This window comes from Notolepis coatsorum, assembly GCF_963971535.1.
Source record: "Notolepis coatsorum genome assembly, chromosome: 10".
Lineage (NCBI taxonomy): Eukaryota > Metazoa > Chordata > Actinopteri > Aulopiformes > Paralepididae > Notolepis > Notolepis coatsorum.
In genome coordinates this window covers 39,350,475-39,376,092 of record NC_140174.1, presented here as the reverse complement: position 1 = coordinate 39,376,092, position 25,618 = coordinate 39,350,475, and the positions used below count along the sequence as shown (strand labels likewise).

Below are 25,618 nucleotides of genomic sequence, written 5' to 3'. Positions count from 1 at the left end.
ATTTGCATAGTAAATGTGTTTATAGGTCCCACATTCTGGCCTCTGAAGTTGCTAACTTGAACTCCTGTGTTTCACAGTTTGGCTCAGTACAAAAAAAAGGGGGATGTGCATAAAATCAATCACACATTTTAATGAGCATGTTCTCACCTATGACCCCTGACCCCTGAACCCCATTGAACAGTCTGTGTTTCCAGGCCTCCCTTTTTGGCCCATAGGCTGGAGCAGTGGTTGACCTCACAGGCAGCACTCTGACCTGCCCCCCTGCGGCTCAGAGGCAATTCAGACATGAACAAAAATGATCAATAGCAACTTTCGACAGAAATTTGTGGCTTCGGCCCTCTAATGTAGTGGGCTGTGTCTGTGTGTCACACACACACACACACACACACACGGACACACACAAACGTGCCAAGTACCCCACGGGCAAGCGACTCTGAGGGACTCACGATGGATTGTGTGTGCACTTTGCAAAAAAAAAGGAGGTGTTAGTCATATTCCTTCACCTTGAATTATTCCCACCCGCACTTCTCGAAGAGCCTGGACACCCATTTTTATGCCAGGTCTGACTCATCCAAACCCTCTCTGAGTCGGGAGGGGGGGGGGGGGGGGGGGGGGGATGATTAATCAATACTGTTACCGTGGCGACTATTGTTCCCGTCGTAACGTCAAGACGGCGGCCTGCTGAAAGCTGTCGTCAAAGCCGCTGGATGTAGGAAGAGGGAAGACATGTGGGGAAATTAATGCGAGGCGACGGCGTGATTTTTTTCCGTAGCCTCTGTTTGCAAAGACGCTCTCTGATTGGCTAGTACAGCGAAGAAGAAAAGACCCTCTCTGACTGGTTTAGCTCCGAAGGGTCTCTTCCGCCTTGTACATATATTCTCTGCTTCGAAGTGGTTATGCTTAGGCATTCTTTCGAAATGGTTATGCTTAGGCATTCTTTCGAAGTGGTTATGCTTAGGCATTCTTTCGAAGTGGTTATGCTTAGGCATTCTTTCGAAGTGGTTATGCTTAGGCATTCTTTCGAAGTGGTTATGCTTAGGCATTCTTTCGAAGTGGTTATGCTTAGGCATTCTTTCGAAGTGGTTATGCTTAGGCTTTCTTTCAAAGTGGTTATGCTTAGGCCCTCTTTCGAAGTGGTTATGCTTAAGCCCTCTTTCGACGTGGTTATGCTTAGAGTTAGGGTTAGGGTTAGCCAATCGCTGCAATCAAAGAGCATCTTCGCTCACAGAGGCTACGGAAAAAAATCACGCAAGGCGATGTCTTCACTGAAAACCCAGCGCACATCATCAACGTCATTAAAGTAACTGACGTGTGCAATAGCAATCAACTGCTTGAATGTCAGGAATGTCATTTTCAATATTGTAAATACATATGAAATATGTAATCAGCATATGCACCCAAAATATAACAAAAATCCTTTTAAATCCCTTTTTTACATCCCTTTTAAAAAAAAAGATCCACTGAATGTCATTCTGAGTTTAAAATGTCAACGTGTTGTGTCAAGACCCTAAACGTGGCAAATCTGTTGCTCAATCAAATACAGTAAAGCCTCCTCTGCTTTTACTGGTACAAACAATTTCACGTCCATTGTTTTTGTGGAGTCCCAGGCCTGCTTATTTTCCCAGAGCTGATGACGGAAAGTAGCTATAAGGAGTTCCACGTCTCTGTCCCGTCTCTGCTGTTGTTGTCGTTGTCGCCGTGTGCTAAAATGCAGACGGTTTAGAGGCGATTAAAGGAATCACAGAAACCTAATGGCACGGGACTCCACTGGAGCTTTGGCGGTGCACACCAGACGCATCAGAGCACAGGGAGCACAACAGAAGAGCACAATAGAAGCACTGTATACAATAGAAGTTTCAGAATAATTTGAGAGTAAAGTGTAGCCAAACGTCTTCTGTTCGCCACGCAGACCGTTCACTTTCTGCTGATGATCCTGTTTTCCCTCCTTTAGAATCTACGTACACCCAGCCGCCAGAGCCCTTGTAATAATATTTGACATCTTCTGGCCTATGTACTCCTTAATTGGAAAAAGATGGCACAGACTTCGGAAACTACTATGAAGCCACAGAGCTGGGAGAGCTCCATTATCAGTCTGTCTGTGTGTGTGTCTGTGTGTGATTTCCCTCCAAGTCCTGCACACAATCTCGGGGTGCAGAAGACACAGAAGCCCTGGGTGGAGTAATTAGCTGTGTGTAGGGCCAGCGGTTAGCTGTCTGTGATGCCAACTCAGGGGGTCTGGCCATAACAGTGCTTTAATTAGTAGGATTGGGAATTCATAGCAGACTCTCTCGCCTTGACTGCCCAGCTCAGCATTGATGTCTTTATTCAGAAGTGCAGACACACGCGGCGCGCGTACTGCCCCTGCCTGCCAAGCTACCGTGCGGCGCACCAGGGAGCAGTGTCCTGCATGAGGGATGAAGTCATCAGTAACAGCATCTCCGTGTACGCTTTACAGTTACAGACACGATGGCTACTGCTCTGCGCTCATGCCGTATATTAGCGCGCTGTGTACGATGCTCTTAGTCTGATTGTTACTCTTGAGAAAAAGGAACCCTTGTGCCAAAAAACACGTTCCTAATATATTGCAGCATCGTTAGAAAAATTGGATTACTGTTTTTTATGAAAATAGGGATATTGTGTTCCAAGTTTTTGAGATTATACATATATAAATGCATGTGAAATGTGAGATAACTTCTGTGATTTACCATATCATAGAACCATATAATCGCATTATACTGACATATACACAGTATGTAATGGAAAAGTGATGCACACTGAGGGTTGCAGTGAGGTGCTGATCACTGGAAGTTGACTTGAACCTAGGAAAAAAGATGATGTTAGGGCCGAATCGTCCCTAACATTCAGATGTTGTAGTGTGCGGCACTTCCACAGTATCTACCATTGTGTTGTGCGGTTTAAGTCGAATTCTCTTCTCATACTTTTTAGAGCATGTTGTTATTACATAGGCTTCACTAAAGCAAAACCATGTGCCCGCCATATTTCACTTTTGTTCCCATATGCAGACACTCTAGACACTCTGACTGTAGAATCTGTAATGTCGTCCAACAGCGACGTCTAGGCTAAAGATTTGTTTACAGTTGTTTACAGGTTTTGGATTTCAGTGGGGATATGGGAGTGGTTGCTACCACTGGCCACACCAAGAGAGATCTGAAGAAAATTCACAGTATAATAAGTTGCAAAAAAAAAGGTAAACAAAGTGCAATGCCAAGAGGGGCTCTTTTGCCTAGAGGCTGCTGTTTGGTGGCATTACAGATTCTACTTTTAAGTAAAACAGGCTGTGCTAACGATACGGCATACCGTTATGATCTACTGACCCACAGTATAGATCAGCGGTTCACAAACTTTTTTGGCCGTGCACCAGGGGCGTTTTTAGGGTTAGAAAACATTGGGGGCTTCAGCCCGGGGGGGTGGAGGGGGGCTGTAATTAGAGATGAATACTGAAGAACTCGAATCATTAGAGGTTCTCAAAGTGAGGTCCATGTCCATGAGAGGGATCTGGGCAGTTCCCATAGAAAATTCAAAGTTAACAGGACCAAATCATCAGTTTCTTATTTATTTATTTAACCTTTATTTTGCCAGATAAAACATTGATCTGGTCCAAGAGGCCCCAACAGGAGTACCAATATACATATATACACATATATATACATATATATATATAATATATATACATATACTGTACATATATACACACATATACACCAATAACAAAATAAAAACAGTTAAGAATCATACACATAAGCAAATAAACAAACAAACATATGCACAGCCTATGTACAAAAGAAATAAACAGTTCATCTTTGGTCTTTATAGTTTTCTTCAATTGCATAAACACTCAAATCAAAAGTATTACACAATTATCAAAACCTTACACTCAAGGAGCAAAACGTAGGCCCAGATTTGCACCTCTATAAGCACAATGTCAGCCTCACACTTTTTGCAAAACAATACACACAGTGCTTTGCAAAACACTAAACACACTTCCATTACATTAGACACAGAATGTCAAATTACCACACATATGAGCCAATTGGTTAAACACAGCCATCAGATGCACTGATACACCAATCAGGTTTAAGCACTATAAAAATGCAGCAGGTGAGTTCACCTGTCTTCAACCAAAATGGAAAGAGAGTGAAGTACTGTACACAGAGAACGTGAAAATATACAATACATTCACCAAACACTACACAAGACAACCAATGATGCAGACTGATGAAAATATACATTTTCTCCCATTTTCCCAAATCAGTCAACATGTCAACATGGAGAATCACAACAAAAAATTATCTTGCCAGATCCATAGGCAAAGAGATAATGTCTAGTATTTTCTGTACTCTATTTACATTTTTTCAAAATAGTTTTTGTTTTACTGTAATTTTAACCTGTACTGGATACAGTATTTTATGTTTGTCTGATATTTGCTGAGCTTACAGTGTTATGCACATAGTAGCATGAAAACTGGGACATGTTTTGTTGTGATTCTCCATGTTGAAATGTTGACTGATTTGGTTATATGGAGAGAACATTTATATTTTCATCAGTCTGCATCATTGATTTGGGTATATGGAGAGAAAATGTTTTTTTTAGCAGTCTGCATCATTGATTTGGGTATATGTAGATAAATAAATTATATTTTCATCAGTCTACTCTACAGCATTGGTCTTGTGTAGTGTTTGGTGAATTTATTGTATATTTGCACATTCTCTGCATACTTCACTTACAGTACTCTAATCACTGAGAAGTAGAATTGCTAAATGTGTTTTAGGTTAAGCACAGCAGTGTGTGTAACTGGTTCAAACAGAATTGAGTCATATGAAACGTGTGTTTCATATGGTAACAAAATGTAGTTTTTATAAATTAGTGTATGGTTTTGACAAGTGTTTAATTTAGCAAAGGATCTGAGGTGTTCTGATAATTGTGTGTGTGGTTGTGCTAATTGTGTGTTTTGAAACACCGGGCCCCGTTTTCAAAATCATGCTTAAGCAATCGAAAAAAAAACTATTGTGTGTTTCATTATAATTATGTTTCAGTCTTCTCATAAAAAAAATATTCGTTTTTTGGGTCTTTTCCTGCCTTTGGTCCGCTTTGCATTCACATGTCAAATGAACCGTAGCAGAGTGAATGAGCTTTCACACCACCCCAAACCAACCGGACTATCCGAGGAAATGAACCAGGGTTCGATTAAAGCTTATTATAGTTTATCACAGTATCATGAGCATGTCTTTGTCAGTGGACACTGGACATGGGTATGGATGGCTCCAGGTGCTGCTGTGTTAAAGTGCACATCTTCAAGTCCACAAATCGGTGAATGAAAGAATGATAGGATCAAATGAAAACTACTTACTAAAAATGGATTAAAAGTACTAAAAACCAACAAAAAATACCAAACACTAACAAACATTCAGCACAGTCAATGGGGATGCTGACAAAAAAAAAAAAAAAAAAAGGAAAGGTAAAAAAAATGTCACCTCCCGACCTAGCTCGCCCAATGGGTTTCTGTTCGAAAAAATTGTTGCTGGTCTCCGTGCACAGATTTAATTTTTTATTTTATCTCTTCCCACGGCGACTATGGATAGGGCATTTCTTTATTTAATTAAAATGTTCACGACAATACTCTGCCAGCATGTTTAATATCCATAATACTAAAGGTTTGACTAAGATTTGTATGACATTTTATTGTAGAATTCTTTTTTTTTTTTCGCCATTAGCCTTTTCATGTCACGCACCCCCTAGAGGGCGCTCACAGTTTGGGAACCACTGGTATAGATCAATCCGTTCCAATCTGCCTGTCTGGATACTTCCCAAGCACTGTCCATGTGGTCACCTCAGTATTCCATCTGTGTTGAATTCAACCTAACAGGATATCTCTCCTTTCTTCTCTTCCTCCCATCACTTGACCCTCTCTCTCACATTACCAGGAGTGATTGGGTGACCTCATACAAAGTCCTGGTGAGCAACGACAGTCACACCTGGATAACACTGAAGAACAGGTCTGCGGACTCGGTGAGTAACAGCCGCGGAGTTAAGACGCCAATTGGTCTCAACAGATGTATAGACCTGATGCGTATGTTCACAATACAATCCCTTGTCTTCTTCAAGTGTTAAAGGAACACGCCAACATTTTGGGAAATTTGCTTACCGTCTTCTCCAGAGAGAGACTAGCTTGAATGGAAGCGGACATGTACGGGTAGCCTATGCATTGTCCAACTAACAGGCCACCCGTACATGTGCTAAGCTAGGCCAACATGCAGCCAGATAGCTTTCTACTGAACACACAGAGAGAAAACTGGTATCTATATCTTTCTTGTCTCTCTCTGGAGAAGACGATAAACCAATTTCCCAAAATGTTGGCGTGTTCCTTTAAAGGATCCTTTTGAACTGAAGCCGTTATTGTTCCTCCTCTCTTTTACATTTGCTGTGTAGTGGAACACAAGTACAGTAAGAGTCTAAAAGCCCAGCTGATTGATTGATTGATTGATTGAAAAGTTTATTAACAGATTGCAGAATGGGTACAGTACAGTACAGCTCAATACATACAATTGTTAAGAGGATGCAGACCTGAGAAAGACTTTCGTCTTGTTTCCATCAGGGTCCCCCATTTTCAATTCATTATATGACACACACGACATACAGATAGACAGTACTGCTACATCTATACATTTATGACATACCAGATTTTCAAATACAGTACTGTTTGTGATACTAAAAAAATCCAGAAAAATAGTGTATATACATTTGACATAGAAACTGTGCATTGGAGGAGGTTGGGTAGGTGGGGTGGGGCTGTACATTGGATGTGGGGGGGGGGGGGGTTGGGTAGGGGGGGGGGACACTGTACATTGGAATACTGACATACATTTGACATAGAAACTGTACATTGGAGGAGGTTGGGTAGGTGGGGTGGGGTTGGGTGGGGCTGTACATTGGAGGTGGGGGGGGGGGGGGGGGGGGGTTGGGTACATTGGAATACTGACAAAGCCATGCTTGGTCTTTATTGTACAACTGGGTTAGGACATTTGTAGGGGCCAGTTTCGAATTGCAGTCTCCCGTAGGTGTTCTTTGAGAGTGTTTTTTAAGGTGGGTAGTGATTCACATTCCTTTACAGCTTTGGGTAGGGCGTTCCACATTGATGTGGCATAATTGCGAAACGTGTTTAGTCCCTTGTTTGAGCCGAATCTGGGTTTTACATGATTTGTGGAGCTCCCTCTGGTGTTGTGATCGTGGTATTCACTGACCTTTGGGAAGTATTTTGACATGTACATGGGTACCTTGGTCGTGTAGTGTATCTTGTAGACCAGGCCCATTGCAAGTTGCTGTACTCTGTCGTCTACTCTAAGCCATCCTAGGTTGGCAAAGTGTGCAGGGGTGAGGTGGGTTCTAGGAGTCAGGTCAAGCAGTAGTCTGACTAGTTTGTTTTGAGATGTTTGTAATTTGGTTTTTAGTGCCTTTGAGGTGCTTTGGTACCATGAGGTGCAAGCATAGTCGTAGTACCCTTGAATGAGTGCTCCTGCCAGAGTCTTCAGGGTATTCTTGTTTACCAGAGAGGAGATCCGGTACAAGAATCGAGTTCGTTGGTTGACTTTTTTTATTACATTGGATGCCATTTTGTCACAGGAAAGATTAGCCTCTAGGATGGAACCCAGGTAGGTAATTTCATCTTTCCTTGTGACAATATTGTCACCCACTGTAACTGAGAAGCCGTCGGTCTTGCTGAGTTTGTTATTTGAACCGAAGAGAATGGACTCTGTTTTGCCCATGTGTAATGATAGTTTGTTGTCGGCGAGCCATATGCAGATTTTGCCTAGTTCCGAGCTGAGGGTTTTTTCAACCTGTAACTTGTTCTTGTCAGAGACCAGCAGGGCTGAGTCGTCCGCAAACAAGAACAAGTAGCAGTCACAAGTTGACGACATGTCATTTGCATAAATTAGGAACAGTAGTGGTCCTAGTATGCTTCCTTGTGGAACACCACAGTTCACTGTGAGGGGGGGGGGGATAGGGTACCGTTTACCTCCACCATCTGTTCTCTCCCCTCCAGGTAGGATTGTATCCAGCTCACTGATAAACTATAAACCAATTGCTTTTAGCTTGTCAATCAGAATGGTGTGATTGACAGTGTCGAAGGCCTTTTGTAGGTCTAGCATGACCATGCCGCAGTATTTGCCCGCGTCCACCTCTTGCTTGATGTGGTCGTTCAAATAGAGAAGGCATGTGTCAGTGGAGTGGGATGTTCTGAAGCCAGATTGGAATTCGTAGATTCGATTTTTATCCGCAAGGTACTTTTCGACCTGTTCGTATACTATTTTTTCCATGACTTTCGAGATGGATGTAAGGATAGAAACAGGGCGGTAGTTGCCTGGGTCTAATTTGCTGCCCTTTTTGTGCAGGGGTGTTACTCTCGCTATTTTGAAGTCCTTGGGAACGTGTCCCTGTTTTATGGAGAGGTTTATTATGTGTGTGATGACTGGGGTGATGGCGGCTGCTGAGTCTCTGAGGAATTTGGAGGGGATGTTGTCATGGCCAGTGGCCTTGTTCGGTTGGAGGGCGCTCAGTTTATTGAGTACCTCATCTGTAGTTACCATTTCCAGTTTGAAATCGTCTTTGTGCCCCTAGAGCCCATGCAGCTCCTTACACCCAACTGAACCAAAGTGGTTGAACCAACCAATGCAGCGACCCAACGAGTAACCAACTTTATCATCTTTAGAGCTCCTGCATTTTCGCTAGTGTTCTTGCATCTCTTCAGGAAGCCTTATTTCCCACGGGCGCCATGAATGGGCACAGCTAATTTTGAGATATCCTCATTTGAAAATGTAATGATTGGCCTGATAGTGGCACTAGAGGAAAATCCACAAGGTCTGCTTGTACTGTGTGATGTTGTAGGTCGGTTTAAAACTGTATTGGAACTGGACCAAATATAACACGTGCATTTACACCTTAACAACTCAACCTTTCCGAGGGCCGCGGGCTACACTTTGAGAATGGCTGATCTAATGAGTCAAGAATTACGCTTCTTTGGAAATTGAAAATGTGGTGGCACTAAAGGAAATGCCATGTTGTCACTAAAATCAATTGGGTCATTCAGATCACAGACAGCTCATTGGATATTTACAAGAGCCTCTGCAACCAATTGGGGTGTTGGTGTGAGTGACATTCACTGACAGAAAGATGAGAATGTCAGGTAATGAATGAGAGGAAAAGAAAAGGGCTTAACATAATGGATACGAAACATCCCAGGAGACCCTCATAAGGCTGTAGGAGAACTTAGAGAGCTATGTGTCCACTGGCAGTCAGCTGGTTTGTGGGACAAGTAGCTTGGTGTGAGTTAACGAGATATATTGGCCACACCTGGGGCGCCTCATTAAAGAGGAGGTGTCCCAGGCGTGCTCTATTGGCTAGGGATTCAATTAGGTTTTTGGTTTGTTACAGTTGGGAGATATTTTTGGTCAGAGAAAGACCTGTGTCTTTGAGTTTGTTTGTTTGTTTGTTTGTTTGTTTGTTTGTTTGTTTGTTTGTTTGTTTGTTTGTTTGTGAGTGTATTTGAAGTTAATGAGGGACAGTGGTTCGGACACAAGGAAGTGCCCCAGTCTGGATGGTGTCTCCCCCTGATACATTGAAACACAGTGTCGACCAGCTACTGGTCCCTGTGTTCCCAGACCTATTCACTCAGTCTCTTAACAACACACAAAGTCCCCCCTCCATCTCCACCATCACGCCAGTCCCCAATAAGGACAAGTCATGAAGCCTTTGAGCGCCTGGTACTGGCCAAGGAAACTATAAAAGAAGGAAGGGTCATCATGTCACTGTGTAGCATGTGAATGCATATTGGTGCCAAGTGTGGAACGTTTCAGTTCAGCCATCATTGAGTTGAATGGGATCACCATCTCCTCGTTTATGTAATTTAGGTTATTACCTCGGATGTCAGAATCATCTGCAATTTGTTGCTTTGTTAACTAGCTAACGTTTGATATATTGGTTGATGTATATTTCCTCAGATAACTGGTATATTTTGACACCACTCCCTGACGCCTTGCCGTTTGCCTATAGGGCAAATCGCTCAGTGGATGATGCAGTTAACCTGTGTCCCTACTACATTCTTTTTTTTTATCCACTTTTTCTCCTTATTTTTCTATTTTTCTCCCATCCCAATTTCGCTGTTTCCAATTCTCCCCTCCCCTGTCTTGAACATTGCTTGCATATGCCCCCCACAGGTCGGCCATAGGGAGGATAGAAGCCTTGCATCAGGTGTCCCCTCCGCGTCTATTCTTATCCTAACGGATTTCCAGTTCCGCATTCGCGTTCTGCAATCTGATTGGCCACTGACTCTACGCCCAAACAGCGTGTTACGCTAGTTCTGCTAACAGCCTGCAGCCAGCATTATCCAATTTATATCAATCGAAATAACTAGGGATGTCCGATATTATCGGCCGATATCGGCATTAAAATGTGATATCGGAAAATATCGGTATCGGTTTTCAAAAGAAAAAAGAAAAAAATTATTATTTTTCTTTTTTTTTACATTTCTATAACCTTTATTTACCCAGGCAAGCAAGTAATAACAAATTCTGATTTTATTTATTGTCAAAAGTATGCATAATGTTGTGTTAATTCCACAACAAGAGATATGTAATGTTAATTACCTGAAATTATTCTATTTTTGGGGGGGGGGGGGGACCCTGCATATATCGGTATCGGTTGATATCGGTATCGGAAAAAAAGCCAATATCGAGCATCCCTAGAAATAACGTATTGTTTTCATCTCTCTATATTAACGTGATTCCATCAACACAACATAAATGTTCAAAACACGACAAGACAGTTTGCATCACTTCCCACGGTTCTCTGCACTTATTCTACCGGTAGTGCGGTAGTTGTTGCCACGGTATTGGGTCTTTGGGTGAATACTTCATTGGCGGGGAAGAAGAACACTGATAGCGGTGTGTGTGTGAGGTTTCTGTCCTTGCCTTCTCACTCGTTCTGTTCCTTTAACCACCCTCGCTTTGTTTTCATTCATTTTTTCTGTCAAGTATTTCAATTCCCTCGTTCACACGTTTCTCCCCGCTGACGTCATCTGAGACGTCGCTGATTGGTTCCCTCACTTCCCCACGCTTTTCAATCACATTCCCCAGCTGTCACTGCTTTTCAATCAATCGATCCCTCAGTATTTATACCCCGTTTTCCCCACCCTAAGTTGTTGGTTCGTCTTGATTTGTCGCTGGATGTTTTTCCCCGTTGCTTCTGTTTCACTGTGCTAATCTCCAGGAAATTCCTAGAAGCCTTCGCTTGGATACCTGCTCCGTGGCGCGCGCTCGCCTCCACTGTTGTTCCTGTTCCTTTTACGCAGCTCGTCTGGGTGAGTTTTTCTAGATTGACTGTCTTGACCTATTTCCGATTTTCGTGTGTAACCTTTACACTGAAGTCTACCACCTTTTTGTCAGACAGTCACTCACCCAGCCTATATCGTTTTTGCCCTTTCCTTATGGAATAATATTTTGGGATCTTCCACCTCCCACTGTGTATTTACACGAAGATATTATTTCACATTTGGACTGTGTTTGGATTATTGCTCACTGTGTATTTACACGAAGATATTGTTACACATTTGGACTGTGTTTGGATTTTTGCTCACTGTGTGTTTACACGAAGATAGTATTTCTCTTTTGGACGGTGTTTGGATTTTGCTCACTGTGTGATTACATGAAGAGATTTCACTTGGGCTGTTTTTGGAATATTGCACATCACTGTGTTGTTTAACACGAAGAATATAACACCCTGTCCTCCAGCTCGTTTCAAGTCTGCTCTGTCACTGACCCGTTCCCTCTCTCCCTCTCTCGGTCTTGCACAACATCTGAGAGGTCCGCCGTGAGAGTCTGCAGAGCGGTACAGAGGTCTGCTCCTGCTTCCCAAGACTACCCTTCCGGGAGAAGCTGCAGAGCAGCAGAACTTTGCCCCTTGTTCATTGTACCTGTTTCTTGTTGACCTGCTTTCCCTGTTTCACTTATTCTAGTCACCAAATAAACAAGCCCTTGTATTTGGCAACTCTGAATCCAACTCTCTTGTGTCGTTGCGTTTGGGGTCGGTGTCAAACCATAACATTACGAACCAACCAATGACGACCCCAGCCGACACAGAGAGAGTAGTCACCTTGGGCATCGAGGGGGTGGTAAGGCGTGCCCTACGCTTCCATCGCGCTCCAGGCAATGTACCTGTTAACCGTCTCTTTGTCCCCAACTCAGTCCGGTCCCGGGTCCTCCAGTGGGGCCATACCAGCCGGTTCGCCTGCCACCCGGGCGTTCATCGCACGTTCTCCCTCCTGGCTCGTCGATTCTGGTGGCCCACCATGAGGAACGACGTCAAGGGGTTCGTACTGGCCTGCGCAGTCTGCGCCCGCAAGAGAGTCAGCACAGCAGCGGCAGTCCAGTTAGAGTCAGCCAAGGAACACGCCCTACAGCTGGATGCGGCTGCAGCTGCTGTACAGGGACTCCGAGAGCAGGTCCTGCTTGTTCAAGGTTCAATGGCCGCTTTGGCGGGACAACAGTCCGACATTCTCGCTCAGCTTCACTCGCTGGGCGACACCGTTAATGCCTTTCACCTCTCACACCCTTCAGGAACATTCCCCGCAGCCCCAGCAGATTTCGCATCTCGGGAACCCCTTCTCTCCGTCCCACGGCTGTTCGACGGTAATCCCGAGGAGTGTGCCACATTCATCATGCAATGTGAGTTGGTTTTCCGTCATCAACCAAGCCGTTTTTCTGCTCGTGGGTCCCAAGTGGCTTATATAACCAACCTACTTTCAGGCCATGCTGCCCAGTGGGTCACTTCCTCCTGGGCAATGGAGGCAGATTTTTTGTTCTCCTACCCAGACTTCGTGGCGGAGCTCCGCAGAGTGTTCCACCATCCAGCCCGAGGTCTGGACCCTGGAGCCCGGTTGGGGACCTTCCGACAGGGGAGCGGCAGGGTGACGGACTATGTCATGGAGTTTCGACTGGCGGCGGTGGAGAGTGGATGGAACGAACCTGCTCTTCGCCTAACCTTCATGAGGGGGCTCTGTGACGCAGTCAGGGACCAGCTTGCGACCCAGGAGGAACCTGGTTCCCTCGAGGACCTGTTCAGCCTCGCCATCCGCGTCGACGGACGCCTCCAGGAGAGAAGACGTGAGAGAACCCGACGGGGACCCCCAGACGCACCCCCCGAGGACCACGACCTCGAGGAGGATTTCGGTACCCCAGACGTACCCCCCGAGGACCACGACCTCGAGGAGGTTTTCTTTACCCCGGACGTACCCCCCGAGTACTACGACCCCGAGGGGGTGTTCAGGGAGTCCAGGGCTCAGGTCTTTCCGCCTCGCCGGCCTTACGACTGTGCCGTCGACCGCCGCTCAGGGGCTCCCTTTCCCAGCGGCCGCCTCTACAGTGCTGTCCGTCCTGCCCCCTCCGTGACTGATGGGTTTGTTCCCTCCCGAGCCGTGACCAAGGAGGAACCCATGCAGCTGGGACGCAACCGCCTTAGCCCGGCCGAGCGGGAGTCCAGGCTCTTCTCCGGCCGTTGCCTCTACTGTGGCCGGGATGGACACCGTGTCTCCAATTGCCGTGCCCGGCCAAGAGGACCAGGCTCGCCAAGACCCCGGGAGATCCTGGTGAGCCGTCTTTCCTGTCCCCCGCCCCGGAGGCCCGCTGGTGAGTCGCCTCCGGACCTCTCGTCCATACCCACCCGTGCACCACCCAACCGTCTGGCGGACGTCACCCTAGCCTGGGCGGACCAGCGGGCGACGGTGGGTGCACTCATGGACTCTGGTACTGAGGGGAGTTTCATGGACGTTGGGTTTGCCACCCGGGCCGGCATTCCGCTTGAGGACCTCGAGAGGCCCTTGGAGGTCTTCGCAATGGATCATCGCCGCCTGGCTGACGTCACTCAACGCACCTGTCCAGTCCTTCTCACCGTTGCTGGTGACCACGTTGAGAGGCTCCAGTTTTTCGTCACCAGCTCTCCTCTTGTCCCTGTGGTCCTGGGCAGGCCCTGGCTCGCGCTGCACGAGCCCCACATCGCCTGGTCCTCCGGTGCCATCAAGGGGTGGAGCCCCTCCTGTCGTGCCCGGTGTCTTCGGGTGCCGTCCAGCCCCCTCACCGGGTCCCAGTCCCCGTCTCCGGCCTCCCTCGCCGGTCCTCTGTCCACGTCTCCGGTCCCCCTCTCCGGGCCTCTGTCTTTGTCCCCCTCTCCAGTGCCCCTGATCGCCGGCTTCCTTGGGTCCCGTCCGGGCAGGCCGGGGCCGTGTGGGTCGCCGGGTGCTGTAAGGTTTGGCTCTTTCCCCACCACGGGCTTCTTGAAGTACTGTGATGATTGGTCCGCTGCTCCAGACGTCTGAGCGCGCCTGTCGTGGTGCCGACCGGCGCCGGGTTCCTGCGCCGACTTACCGCCCTGGGCAGAGGGTGTGGCTCTCCGCAAGGGACCTCCCGCTACGGTCCTCGGCCAGGAGGCTCAAACCCCGTTTCGTCGGACCTTTCGAGGTCCTGAAGGTACTCAGTCCGGCGGCCCTGCGCCTGAAGCTTCCTGCATCCATGCACATCCGCCCCGTGTTCCATGTCTCTCGGGTTAAGCCCGTCTCCCTCAGTCCCCTTATGCCTCCGGCTCCTGATCCACCGCCTCCTGTGCTAGTGGATGGTCACCCCCAGTGGCAGGTCCGCCGGTTGATGGGCGTTCGTCGGCGGGGCCGGGGATTCCTATACCTGGTGGACTGGGAGGGTTACGGCCCTGAGGAGCGTAGCTGGGTCTCCCGGCAGCTCATCGTGGATCCCGGCTTGATCACCGACTTCCATCGGGCCCATCCTGACGAGCCGGGTCGGCCTGGTCGCCGGGCGGCTCCCGTTGAGGGGGGGGTACTGTGAGGTTTCTGTCCTTGCCTTCTCACTCGTTCTGTTCCTTTAACCACCCTCGCTTTGTTTTCATTCATTTTTTCTGTCAAGTATTTCAATTCCCTCGTTCACACGTTTCTCCCCGCTGACGTCATCTGAGACGTCGCTGATTGGTTCCCTCACTTCCCCACGCTTTTCAATCACATTCCCCAGCTGTCACTGCTTTTCAATCAATCGATCCCTCAGTATTTATACCCCGTTTTCCCCACCCTAAGTTGTTGGTTCGTCTTGATTTGTCGCTGGATGTTTTTCCCCGTTGCTTCTGTTTCACTGTGCTAATCTCCAGGAAATTCCTAGAAGCCTTCGCTTGGATACCTGCTCCGTGGCGCGCGCTCGCCTCCACTGTTGTTCCTGTTCCTTTTACGCAGCTCGTCTGGGTGAGTTTTTCTAGATTGACTGTCTTGACCTATTTCCGATTTTCGTGTGTAACCTTTACACTGAAGTCTACCACCTTTTTGTCAGACAGTCACTCACCCAGCCTATATCGTTTTTGCCCTTTCCTTATGGAATAATATTTTGGGATCTTCCACCTCCCACTGTGTATTTACACGAAGATATTATTTCACATTTGGACTGTGTTTGGATTATTGCTCACTGTGTATTTACACGAAGATATTGTTACACATTTGGACTGTGTTTGGATTTTTGCTCACTGTGTGTTTACACGAAGATAGTATTTCTCTTTTGGACGGTGTTTGGATTTTGCTCACTGTGTGATTACATGAAGAGATTTCACTTGGGCTGTTTTTGGAATATTGCACATCACTGTGTTGTTTAACACGAAGAATATAACACCCTGTCCTCCAGCTCGTTTCAAGTCTGCTCTGTCACTGACCCGTTCCCTCTCTCCCTCTCTCGGTCTTGCACAACATCTGAGAGGTCCGCCGTGAGAGTCTGCAGAGCGGTACAGAGGTCTGCTCCTGCTTCCCAAGACTACCCTTCCGGGAGAAGCTGCAGAGCAGCAGAACTTTGCCCCTTGTTCATTGTACCTGTTTCTTGTTGACCTGCTTTCCCTGTTTCACTTATTCTAGTCACCAAATAAACAAGCCCTTGTATTTGGCAACTCTGAATCCAACTCTCTTGTGTCGTTGCGTTTGGGGTCGGTGTCAAACCATAACAGTGTGGACCGTCCCGCGATCCCCAGACCACCGTCCCGCGGCCCCAGGCCACCGTCCCGCGAGCCCCAGACCACCGCCCCGCGAGCCCCAGACCACCGTCCCGCGAGCCCCAGACCACCGCCCCGCGAGCCCCAGACCACCGTTGCGCGAGCCCCAGACCTATTCTAGAGCTATTCTACCGGTAGTGCGGTAGTTGTTGCCACGGTATTGGGTCTTTGGGTGAATACTTCATTGGCGGGGAAGAAGAACACTGATAGCGGTGTGGACCGTCCCGCGAGCCCCAGGCCACTGTCCCGCGAGCCCCACGGGACGAGACCAGGTAGAATTTTAGGCGCACGGGAAACAAGGCTCGCGGGGCGGTGGCCTGGGGCTCGCAGGGCGGTGGCCTGGGGCTCGCAGGACGGTGGTCAGGGGCTTGCGGGGCGGTGGCCTGGGGCCACGGGACGGTGGTCTGGGGCTCGGGGGGCGGTGGCCTGGGGCCGCGGGACTGTTGTCTGGGGCTTGCGGGACGGTCCACACACCGCTATCAGTGTTCTTCTTCCCCGCCAATGAAGTATTCACCCAAAGACCCAATACCGTGGCAACAACTACCGCACTACCGGTAGAATAAGTGCCGAGAACCGTGGGAAGTGATGCAAACTGTCTTGTCGTGTTTTGAACATTTATGTTGTGTTGATGGAATCACGTTAATATAGAGAGATGAAAACAATACGTTATTTCGATTGATATGAATTGGATAATGCTGGCTGCAGGCTGTTAGCAGAACTAGCGTAACGCGCTGTTTGGGCGTAGAGTCAGTGGCCAATCAGATCGCAGAACGCAAACGCGGAACTGGAAATCCGTTAGGATAAGAATAGACGCGTCCCCTCCGGTACACGAGGAGGCAGCCTGTCACATCTTTTCACCTGCCAGCGCGGACTCTCATTGGCGAGGTGTAACGTGTGGGAGGCTCACACTACTCCCGCTATTTCCTGTCTCTGCTGTGCAGGCGTCCCCCAACCGACCTGTAGGAGTCGCTGTCCACAACGTCCAGATTACCACCCATCGACTTCCACCCGCTGGCTCTGCCAATTGAGCCAGTATGACGGCCGGCCCAAGCCGGAGGCAACACCGACAGCCAGATTCGAACCTGGTGTCTCTTGCGTTGGTGACGAGCACAATGTCCGCTGCGCCACCCAGCCGCCTCCCTACTACATTCTTGAACACCTGGACAAGCCAGGCTGCTACACCAGAATTATGTTTGTAGACTGCAGCTTAGCTTCCAACACCATGGTACCTGTCTGAGCTGTTCCACAACAAACTAGCCCAACTCAACGCCCCTCCCCTCCCATTCACTGTTTGATCTCTGACTTCCTAACAGACAGGAAGTAGACTGGTGGTGATTTGAGCCCCCTAGTCATCAACACAGGTGCTCCCCAGGGCTGCGTGCCATCTCTCCTCCTAGACTCCTATAGCTACTGTACACAAGATGACTGTACGGCCAACGAATAAGCTGCTTAAGTTCGCAGATGACAACATAGTCGCTTGCGTCGCCTGCTCACTCCCCCCTCCCCACTGAAAAATGAATGGTCTCAGCTGTGGGAATAAAATTTCAAATGTATTTGTAAGGCCCAACAACACACGTTAATGTCTTCATGGGCCAGACACCTCTTCTTTAAACAAGTCAAGAAGAAACATCACAATAAATCAAGAACAAAACAAAATACCATGAATTCCAAAATAAAATGTAAAATAAATGAATAAATGAATGCAACACTCCCAGACATACCCCAGCGAAGGTAAGGAAAAACTCACAAAAAACCTAGCAATAGGAAAAAAGCACCACAGGCAATGTGGAGGGGAGAAACCTTAGAAGGGCCGTTCAAGAGGGGATCTCCCTTCTTAGATGTCGGTGATAGTAGTGTTGCTATAAAACAGGTGAAACAGTTGGTAAGCATGTACAGTACATATACGTGTAATGAAACACAAATAATTGCATGCAATAGCAACTGGGGTACATAAGAACATGTTGAAAGATTGAAAATAGAGCTGATGACGGATGGAACTGGTCACATCCAGAGACAACACTGCAAAAACAGAAGGTTGTTCAACAGAGGATGTCATTTTTCAGAGAAGTTAACAAGCTGACCCCCCCCCCCAATCCTGGTTCAGTTCTACAGAGCAATCATTGAAGCCTCCTCACCATCTCCATTACTGTCTGGTTCCCCCTCAGCCTCCTTCTGCTTTAAGACCAGGCTGCAGCGAATGATTTGCCCCGGCTGAGAAAATCACTGACTGCCATCTACCATGACTGCCAAGAGCAGAGTTGGCAAGAACACCTGCTTCATATTCCCTATAGTCACCGCCTCTTCACCAAACTCGTCCCGCCACCACCACAACCTCCGCCTACTCCATAAAGTTCCATGGAGGCTGAACTGTATAGACCATGACTAGACGACATGAGACAGTTATGTGCATATAATATAACATGTGCAAATATAAAAAATTAAAAAGTGCAATCTTCCTTGGTGTACATGGCTTATTATTTGACAGTACATCATCCACTGTATAGTCTAGTGTCCAGTGTTTAGTGTTTACACTAAGTGAGATGGCCTCCGTCATGTGTTATCCTGTTGGACTGTTGTATGTTGTCATCGCACTGATAACCAAGTCAAATTCCTGTGTCCAATAAAGTGATTCTGACTCTGATGAAATAAAGAGAGGGAGCCTTCTTCAATATAATTCTACGGAGGGAGCTTGTTAGCAAAAACTAGAACTGGGTACTTCCCACATCCACGACATGATCCACGACAGGGCACCTGCAAAGGCCATCATCCGGAAAATGACAGCTTTTTGATCATGTCGTGGATGTGGGAAGTACCCAGTTCTAGTTTTTGCTAACAAGCTCCCTCCGTAGAATTATATTGAAGAAGGCTCCCTCTCTTTATTTCCTTCCCATGTGCATTGTGGTGCGGAAGTGGCTCAGGAGGTAGAGCGGTCGTCTGGTAATCTTTCCCGGTTCGATTGTGGCTCCTCTCAACTTCGTGTCAAAAGTGTCTTAACCCCTGACTGCTCCCAATGAGCTGGTTCCTCGCATGGCTGCCTTCGCTGTCAGGCTGTGTGAGTGTGTGATGTGTGAGTGTGTGATGTGTGATGTGTGATGTGTGATGTGTGAGTGTGTGATGTGTGAGTGTGTGATATGTGAGTGTGTGATGTGAGTGTGTGATATGTGAGTGTGTGAGTGTGTGATGTGTGAGTGTGTGATGTGTGAGTGTGTGATATGTGAGTGTGTGATATGTGAGTGTGTGATGTGTGAGTTCAAGTTCAAGTTTCTTTAATAGTTGTCATACAGAAGTACAGAATACTTGTATACAAAATGCTTCTTACTGTTACGCTCCAGAGACTGTGCTAGACAAGATAAGTATGAAATAACATAGTATAGCATGTAAATTAGAAGAAAAAAAATTAGGTCACAGTGTTCAGTATAGACATATGTACAATGTTCGATGCAGAATAGACGTAACTGAGTTACCATATAATATACAATATACTATGCAGTGTACTAATATACAATATTATATAGTGCAAAGCAGAAATGGGATGAGGTACAATTTAGGTACAATTTACAGTAAGGTGTACGTGTGAGTGTGTGATGTGTGAGTGTGTGATGTGTGAGCAGTGGCGGACTGGCCATCGGGACGTTCGGGACGAATCTCGATGGGCCGGAACCAAAGTGGGCTGGTCCAAAAAAAAAAAAAATTATATATATATATACCGTTTTTTTTTTTTTTTTTTTTGCCAGTGTGTGGCCACTAATGTGGGCCGGTGTGTGGGCCAGTGTGTGGGCCAGTGTGTGAGTCGGTGTGTGGGCCACTAATGTGGGCCAGTGTGTGGGCCGGTGTGTGGGCCAGTGTGTGGGCCAGTATGTGGGCCGGTGTGTGGGCCGGTGTGTGGGCCAGTATGTGGGCCAGTGTGTGGGCCGGTGTGTGGGCCACTAATGTGGGCCGGTGAACGTCCTGAACCTTGTGCTAGGAGACACCACAGGCATTGTGGTAGCCAGTGCATCGCTCTTCTCACTTAATGATGTTGCTGTATTCATCAGAGTCATACAAGCGTATGAACATGTGGGAGAAAGTGAGTGAAGATACTAGACACAGACGGCTTACTACAATCGGGGAGGCAAGGTGGTGGGCCAAGGATCGGGCTCTGAGCAAGATTTTCAGGTGTTTTGGCAATCCTGACCATGCCTTGTTCATCGACTTGGTGTCAACATTAACAAAGATTGAAGAAGATGTCTCCATGAAGCCAACAGTCAGAGTGAAAGCCAGAGGGTACACAGAGGCTCTCCTAAGGTTTGAGACCATACTGACCGCTCAGATCTTTCTCCGAATATTTGAGATCACGTCACCTCTCTCCAAGTATCTCCAAACCAGTGGCATGGACTTACTGACTGCTCATCGGTTAGTGACAGGGAGCCTGGAGAGCCTCAAAAAGTGTGTCAGGGATTTTGATGAGGTGAAAAGAGCAGCAGATGCATTTGTTGAGTGGGCCAATGCCAAGCTGCAGAAGAAGAAAGACTGTGAAGTTGTGGTCCAGACTGCGCTCCCAGAGAAACGGGTCAGGAGAAAGAAGGCCATGCCAGGTGAGTTGGCTGAAGATGAGCCTGTGTCAGATGCTGAGGCAAACTACAAGATCAAGGTCCACAATGTAATTCTGGACACAGTCACAGAGAGCATTAAGAGTCGCTATGCTGCAAATGGACCACTCTGCGCGGACTTAGCATGTCTTGATCCTCGGAATTTCCCTGAAATAATGGAAACGGGCCTTCCAACAGAAGCATTGCAAAAGTTGAGCGAATACCTGCCGAGGTTTGATGAAAGAGCCACTGCTGGAAGACTGCAGGCTGAGCTCTCAAGCCTGGCCAACCATTGGGAAAGACTTAAGATGCCTCATTTGGATGCATACAATGTCAGGACAACCGGAGGTGAGGATGGAGGAGAAGGAGAAGAAGACCTGGAGCTGGAGAACAAGAGTTGCAACTCATGTAAAAACTGTCCTGTTTGTATGCATCATGTACTGTCAAAGTACAACTTGCTGACTGATTCCTATCATGCCATTGGATTGGGCTACAAGTTCCTCCTAACACTGTCATTCAGTCAAGTTGCCTGTGAGAGGACCTTCTCCACCCTGAAATTTGTGAAGACTCGACTGAGGACCACTCTGACCCAGGAGCATCTGGAGGCGTTCATGCTCATGTGCACAGAGAAGGAGATCCTGACGGCTCTGGACACTGATGGAGTGATTGACAGGGTCGTAGGAACAAGTGACTTGCTGCGAAACATGCTGGTGATGTAGAGTATAGGACAGTTTAATTGGGGGAGAGACAGAGAGAGCGACAGACAGACAGACAGACAGACAGACAGACAGACAGACAGACAGACAGACAGACAGACAGACAGACAGACAGACAGACAGACAGACAGACAGACAGACAGACAGACAGACACACAGACAGACACACAGACAGACACACAGAGAGAGAGAGAGACAGAGAGACACAGAGAGAGAGACACAGAGAGAGACACACAGAGAGAGGGAGAGACACAGAGAGAGAGAGACACACACACAGAGAGACACATACAGACATACAGACAGAAGTGGGGGGTCTTTCGATGTTGATTAAACGGCAAGCAACTAATGTCATGAGTGCCAAATTAAAGGACAATAAATCCAATCTAACTGAAATTGTGTAGCACAGACCTTTCTATGGATCAAAACTTCATGTATCCTTAATCCCTAGGCTAATGAGGCACTAAGATGTTAGTAAAAAAAAAAAAAAAATGCCAATGACAGGAAGTAACGGTATATGTATGTGTGTGTGTGTGTGTGTGTGTGTGTGTGTGTGTGTGTGTGTGTGTGTGTGTGTGTGTGTGTGTGTGTCTGTGTGTGTGTGTGTGTGTGTGTGTGTGTGTGTGTGTGTGTGTGCACTGTGCACGAGTGCACATCTAGGGGTGGGGTGTAGATTTGGTCTCCCTGATGTTGACTCCTTAGCCACAGCCTTGGGTTGTTTAATACTGGACAAGTGTTTCATAACGGCCGTTGTGTGGGCCGGTTTCGGGGCCGGTGCGTGGGCTGGTGCGTCTGAATGTCCCGGGCTGAATTTGTGTCCCAGTCCGCCACTGTGTGTGAGTGTGTGATATGTGAGTGTGTGAGTGTGTGATATGTGAGTGTGTGATGTGTGAGTGTGTGAGTGTGTGATATGTGAGTGTGTGATGTGTGAGTGTGTGAGTGTGTGATAGTGTGAGTGTGTGATATGTGAGTGTGTGAGTGTGTGATATGTGAGTGTGTGATGTGTGAGTGTGTGATATCTGTGAGTGTGTGATGATGTGAGTGTGTGATATGTGAGTGTGTGATGTGTGAGTATGTGATATGTGAGTGCGTGATGTGTGTGAGTGTGTGATGTGTGAGTGTGTGAGTGTGTGATGTGTGAGTATGTGATATGTGAGTGCGTGATGTGTGTGAGTGTGTGATGTGTGAGTGTGTGAGTGTGTGATGTGTGAGTATGTGATATGTGAGTGTGTGATGTGTGTGAGTGTGTGAGCGTGTGATGTGTGAGTGTGTGATATGTGAGTGTGTGATGTGTGAGTGTGTGTGTGTGTGTGTGTGTGTGTGTGTGTGTGTGTGTGTGTGTGTGTGTGTGTGTGTGTGTGTGTGTGTGTGTGTGTGTGTGTGTGTGTGTGTGTGTGTGTGTGTGTGTGTGTGTGTGTGTGTGTGATGTGAATGTGAGGCACAAGTTGTAAAGCACTTTGGGTAGTCGGAAGACTCTGTAAATATTTGCCATATGAATGCAGTCCATTTACCATTTTATCATTGTCTTATCTTATAACCGAAAGCCATGGGAGTCATCACTTTTCAAGGATTCCATTAACCCGTATGCAGTAGTGTCATGAACATTCAAGGATGTTCTACAATGTGTGGACATTTACTTATATGTTAAGGGTGAAGGTGCCCAAGCCGTTAAAACCTCCAATTATACCATTTAAAGGTGCAACATTAGCACCTTTTGCTGAACAAGTACTAGTACTTTGTTTTGAGTAGCCTATGTCACCGATACTGAATAGTGATATGAGTATTTTAATTGAAATTGTGGGGGAGAAAACATCCCATTTTGTTTTCTAATTTAATACATTCTACTTCATTATCATTAATTACTAAATTCTTGGTAGTTGCGATATTCATCAAGTATTGTAGCCTAGGTATTGATATATCCAATACTGGTATTGGCACCTGCACCTCTACCAATAATTAATCAAGCTGCACTTCATGTAAAAAAAGAATCAAATCATAATCACCCTTTCTTTACTGTTTCTTCACTCCTCTAAACTGTTTATTCACCGTTCTTAACTGTTTCTTCACTGTTCTTAACTGTTTATTCACTGTTCTTGACTGTGGGGATGAATGTTCTCGTCTCAGTAGATCTTCATGGGTAATAAGGAGAAGGAGATCCCGGTCCAGAACCTCTTCCCTGTGCCGGTGGTCGCCAGATACCTCCGGATCAACCCTCGCTCCTGGTTCAACAATGGGAACATCTGCATGAGAGTCGAGGTCCTGGGCTGTCCCATGCCAGGTGATGGGTTTGTGTGGGTCTCCAAAGCAGAATGCTGAGGTGTCCCTTTTTACTTGTTGTTGTTGTTGTTGTTGTTTGTGGTGGTGGTGTTAAAAATAATAATTATATTTAAACATTTACTTGTTTTTATAATAAAACACAAGATACTTGTGCCGTAGTGATAAGGATAAGCGACCAATGAAGAAACCTAATCCCCTTGCCACACATCTATGCTACTCATAGTGGTTAAATAAAAAAGGTCTATGATTGTGTGTGTTTACTGGACTTAGTGCTTTGTATTGAGCCGATAAGATAGGTATAGTATATCATCTTTCAGTGGGATCCTCTTGTGATCAAATGACGATATCGTGATATCATGGTATGTAATTCTGAATTAATGATAACAAACATATGAACTCAATTTAGATCTGAAATATTTGAGGAACTATTGAGTTTGTTTCCATATCACACTTCACCATGCATTTCATGAATGTGATCAATTATATTATTTAACATCTCCCATTCACAGACGTGAGAAGATAGATAGACGTGATATCAATATTGCTCAAATAAATATGTACAGTATGCTTGCTTAACCCTTGTGGCTCCCTGGGATTTGGACAAAAATGGGCCTTGGATCAAAGCCATATAATTTTAACTGTTTACTATTTAAAAAAAAAAAATCCCCCATGATTAACATTAATAGCCTAATCTCAAGATATCTGTAACAAATTACAGATATTTCTGAATTTTAACCACTTAAATTCGTGTTCGTTTGATACCACGTCCGTTTTTATCGGAAAAACAGAGAAACAGTCATATTTATCATATTTCTATACATTTCTGATACCACATTACAGCGTGTGTAAAGTCGACCAAATACCTATGAATAAGAATCTGCCATTAGAAAAAAGAAAGGTTGACTAATTCGGTCAGAAATAGCAGAGACACTAAACGTTAGTAAGCGCTGATTATTACTATTATATTCTGCGGGCGGTACAATTCTGAACACAGGTTGCTGTCGGCGAAGCACCAGAGTACTTTCGCGAATGAAGCCCTAGTTACAGTTCCGCATCGAAGCAGGGGGCCGGCCTGGGGGTCTCGTATGTCAGCCTGTGACACGCGATAGGGGAGAGGACGCGGAAGAGAGGTGGAAATGTGGTTGTTTTGTGTTGAACGCTGTCTCGTGATATTATTTTCTTCCATTTTGCCCTACAATAGGGTCAGTATTCAATTTGTGGATTTACATTAACTGGACATGAATGAATGAGTAAATGATCATTACATTTATATAGCGCTTTTCTAGACACCCAAAGCGCTCCCCACAATGCAGGATGGAAATTGTCTCCTTCACCACCACTGATAGCACCCAACCTTGGGCTATGCAGGCTCAATGGCTGCCATACACTGGCACCAGGCACACATCACACTACACAATGGCTGAACAGCTCAGGAGACAGGGATTGATATCAGCCAATTAAGGGGGAGGGATGATTAGGTGGCCTTGATGTCAGAGACCTGATTGGGAATTTGGCCAGGAATGTCGGGGAACCCCCTACTCTTTGGGTTGGGCGTCCTGGGTTCTTTAACAATGAATTCAGTTGGGACCTCGGTTTAGCGTCTCATCCGAAGGACGGTAAAGTCATAGTGCATAGATTACTCATCTTTGTATTATGCAAATAACGATGTCATAACACTGAATGGTATGCTGCTGAGGTGGGTATACAATTGTTACCCCGTCCTCTTATGTATAATGTATAAATCACTCAGTGACTGACCAATTAAAAAATAGTCTTGTTTTTAAATTACTTAATATTTGCGCAGTGGGCAAGGCGCTCGCCACTAACGCAGGAGATGCTGGTATCGAGCCCAGCTCTCTGCGTTGCTACCGGCTTGGCCGGCCGTCATACTAACACAATTGGCAGTGTTAGAGGGTGGGAAAGCCGGTGGGTGGGGATTGGACGTTGTGGACAGCGACTCCTACAGGT

The 25,618-nt window shown here is 46.5% G+C and overlaps 1 protein-coding gene across 1 annotated transcript in view; it reads left to right on the top strand.

The window, feature by feature from the left end:
* The window catches only part of LOC311236155 (inactive carboxypeptidase-like protein X2), a 105,832-nt gene that overhangs the window by 42,482 nt on the left and 37,732 nt on the right, over positions 1–25,618 (top strand). Inside the window, exons 5-6 of the mRNA XM_084323780.1 lie at positions 5,943–6,027; positions 23,501–23,651. Coding sequence (XP_084179906.1) covers positions 5,943–6,027; positions 23,501–23,651 — 236 coding nt within the window. The remainder of the gene's footprint in view (positions 1–5,942; positions 6,028–23,500; positions 23,652–25,618) is intronic.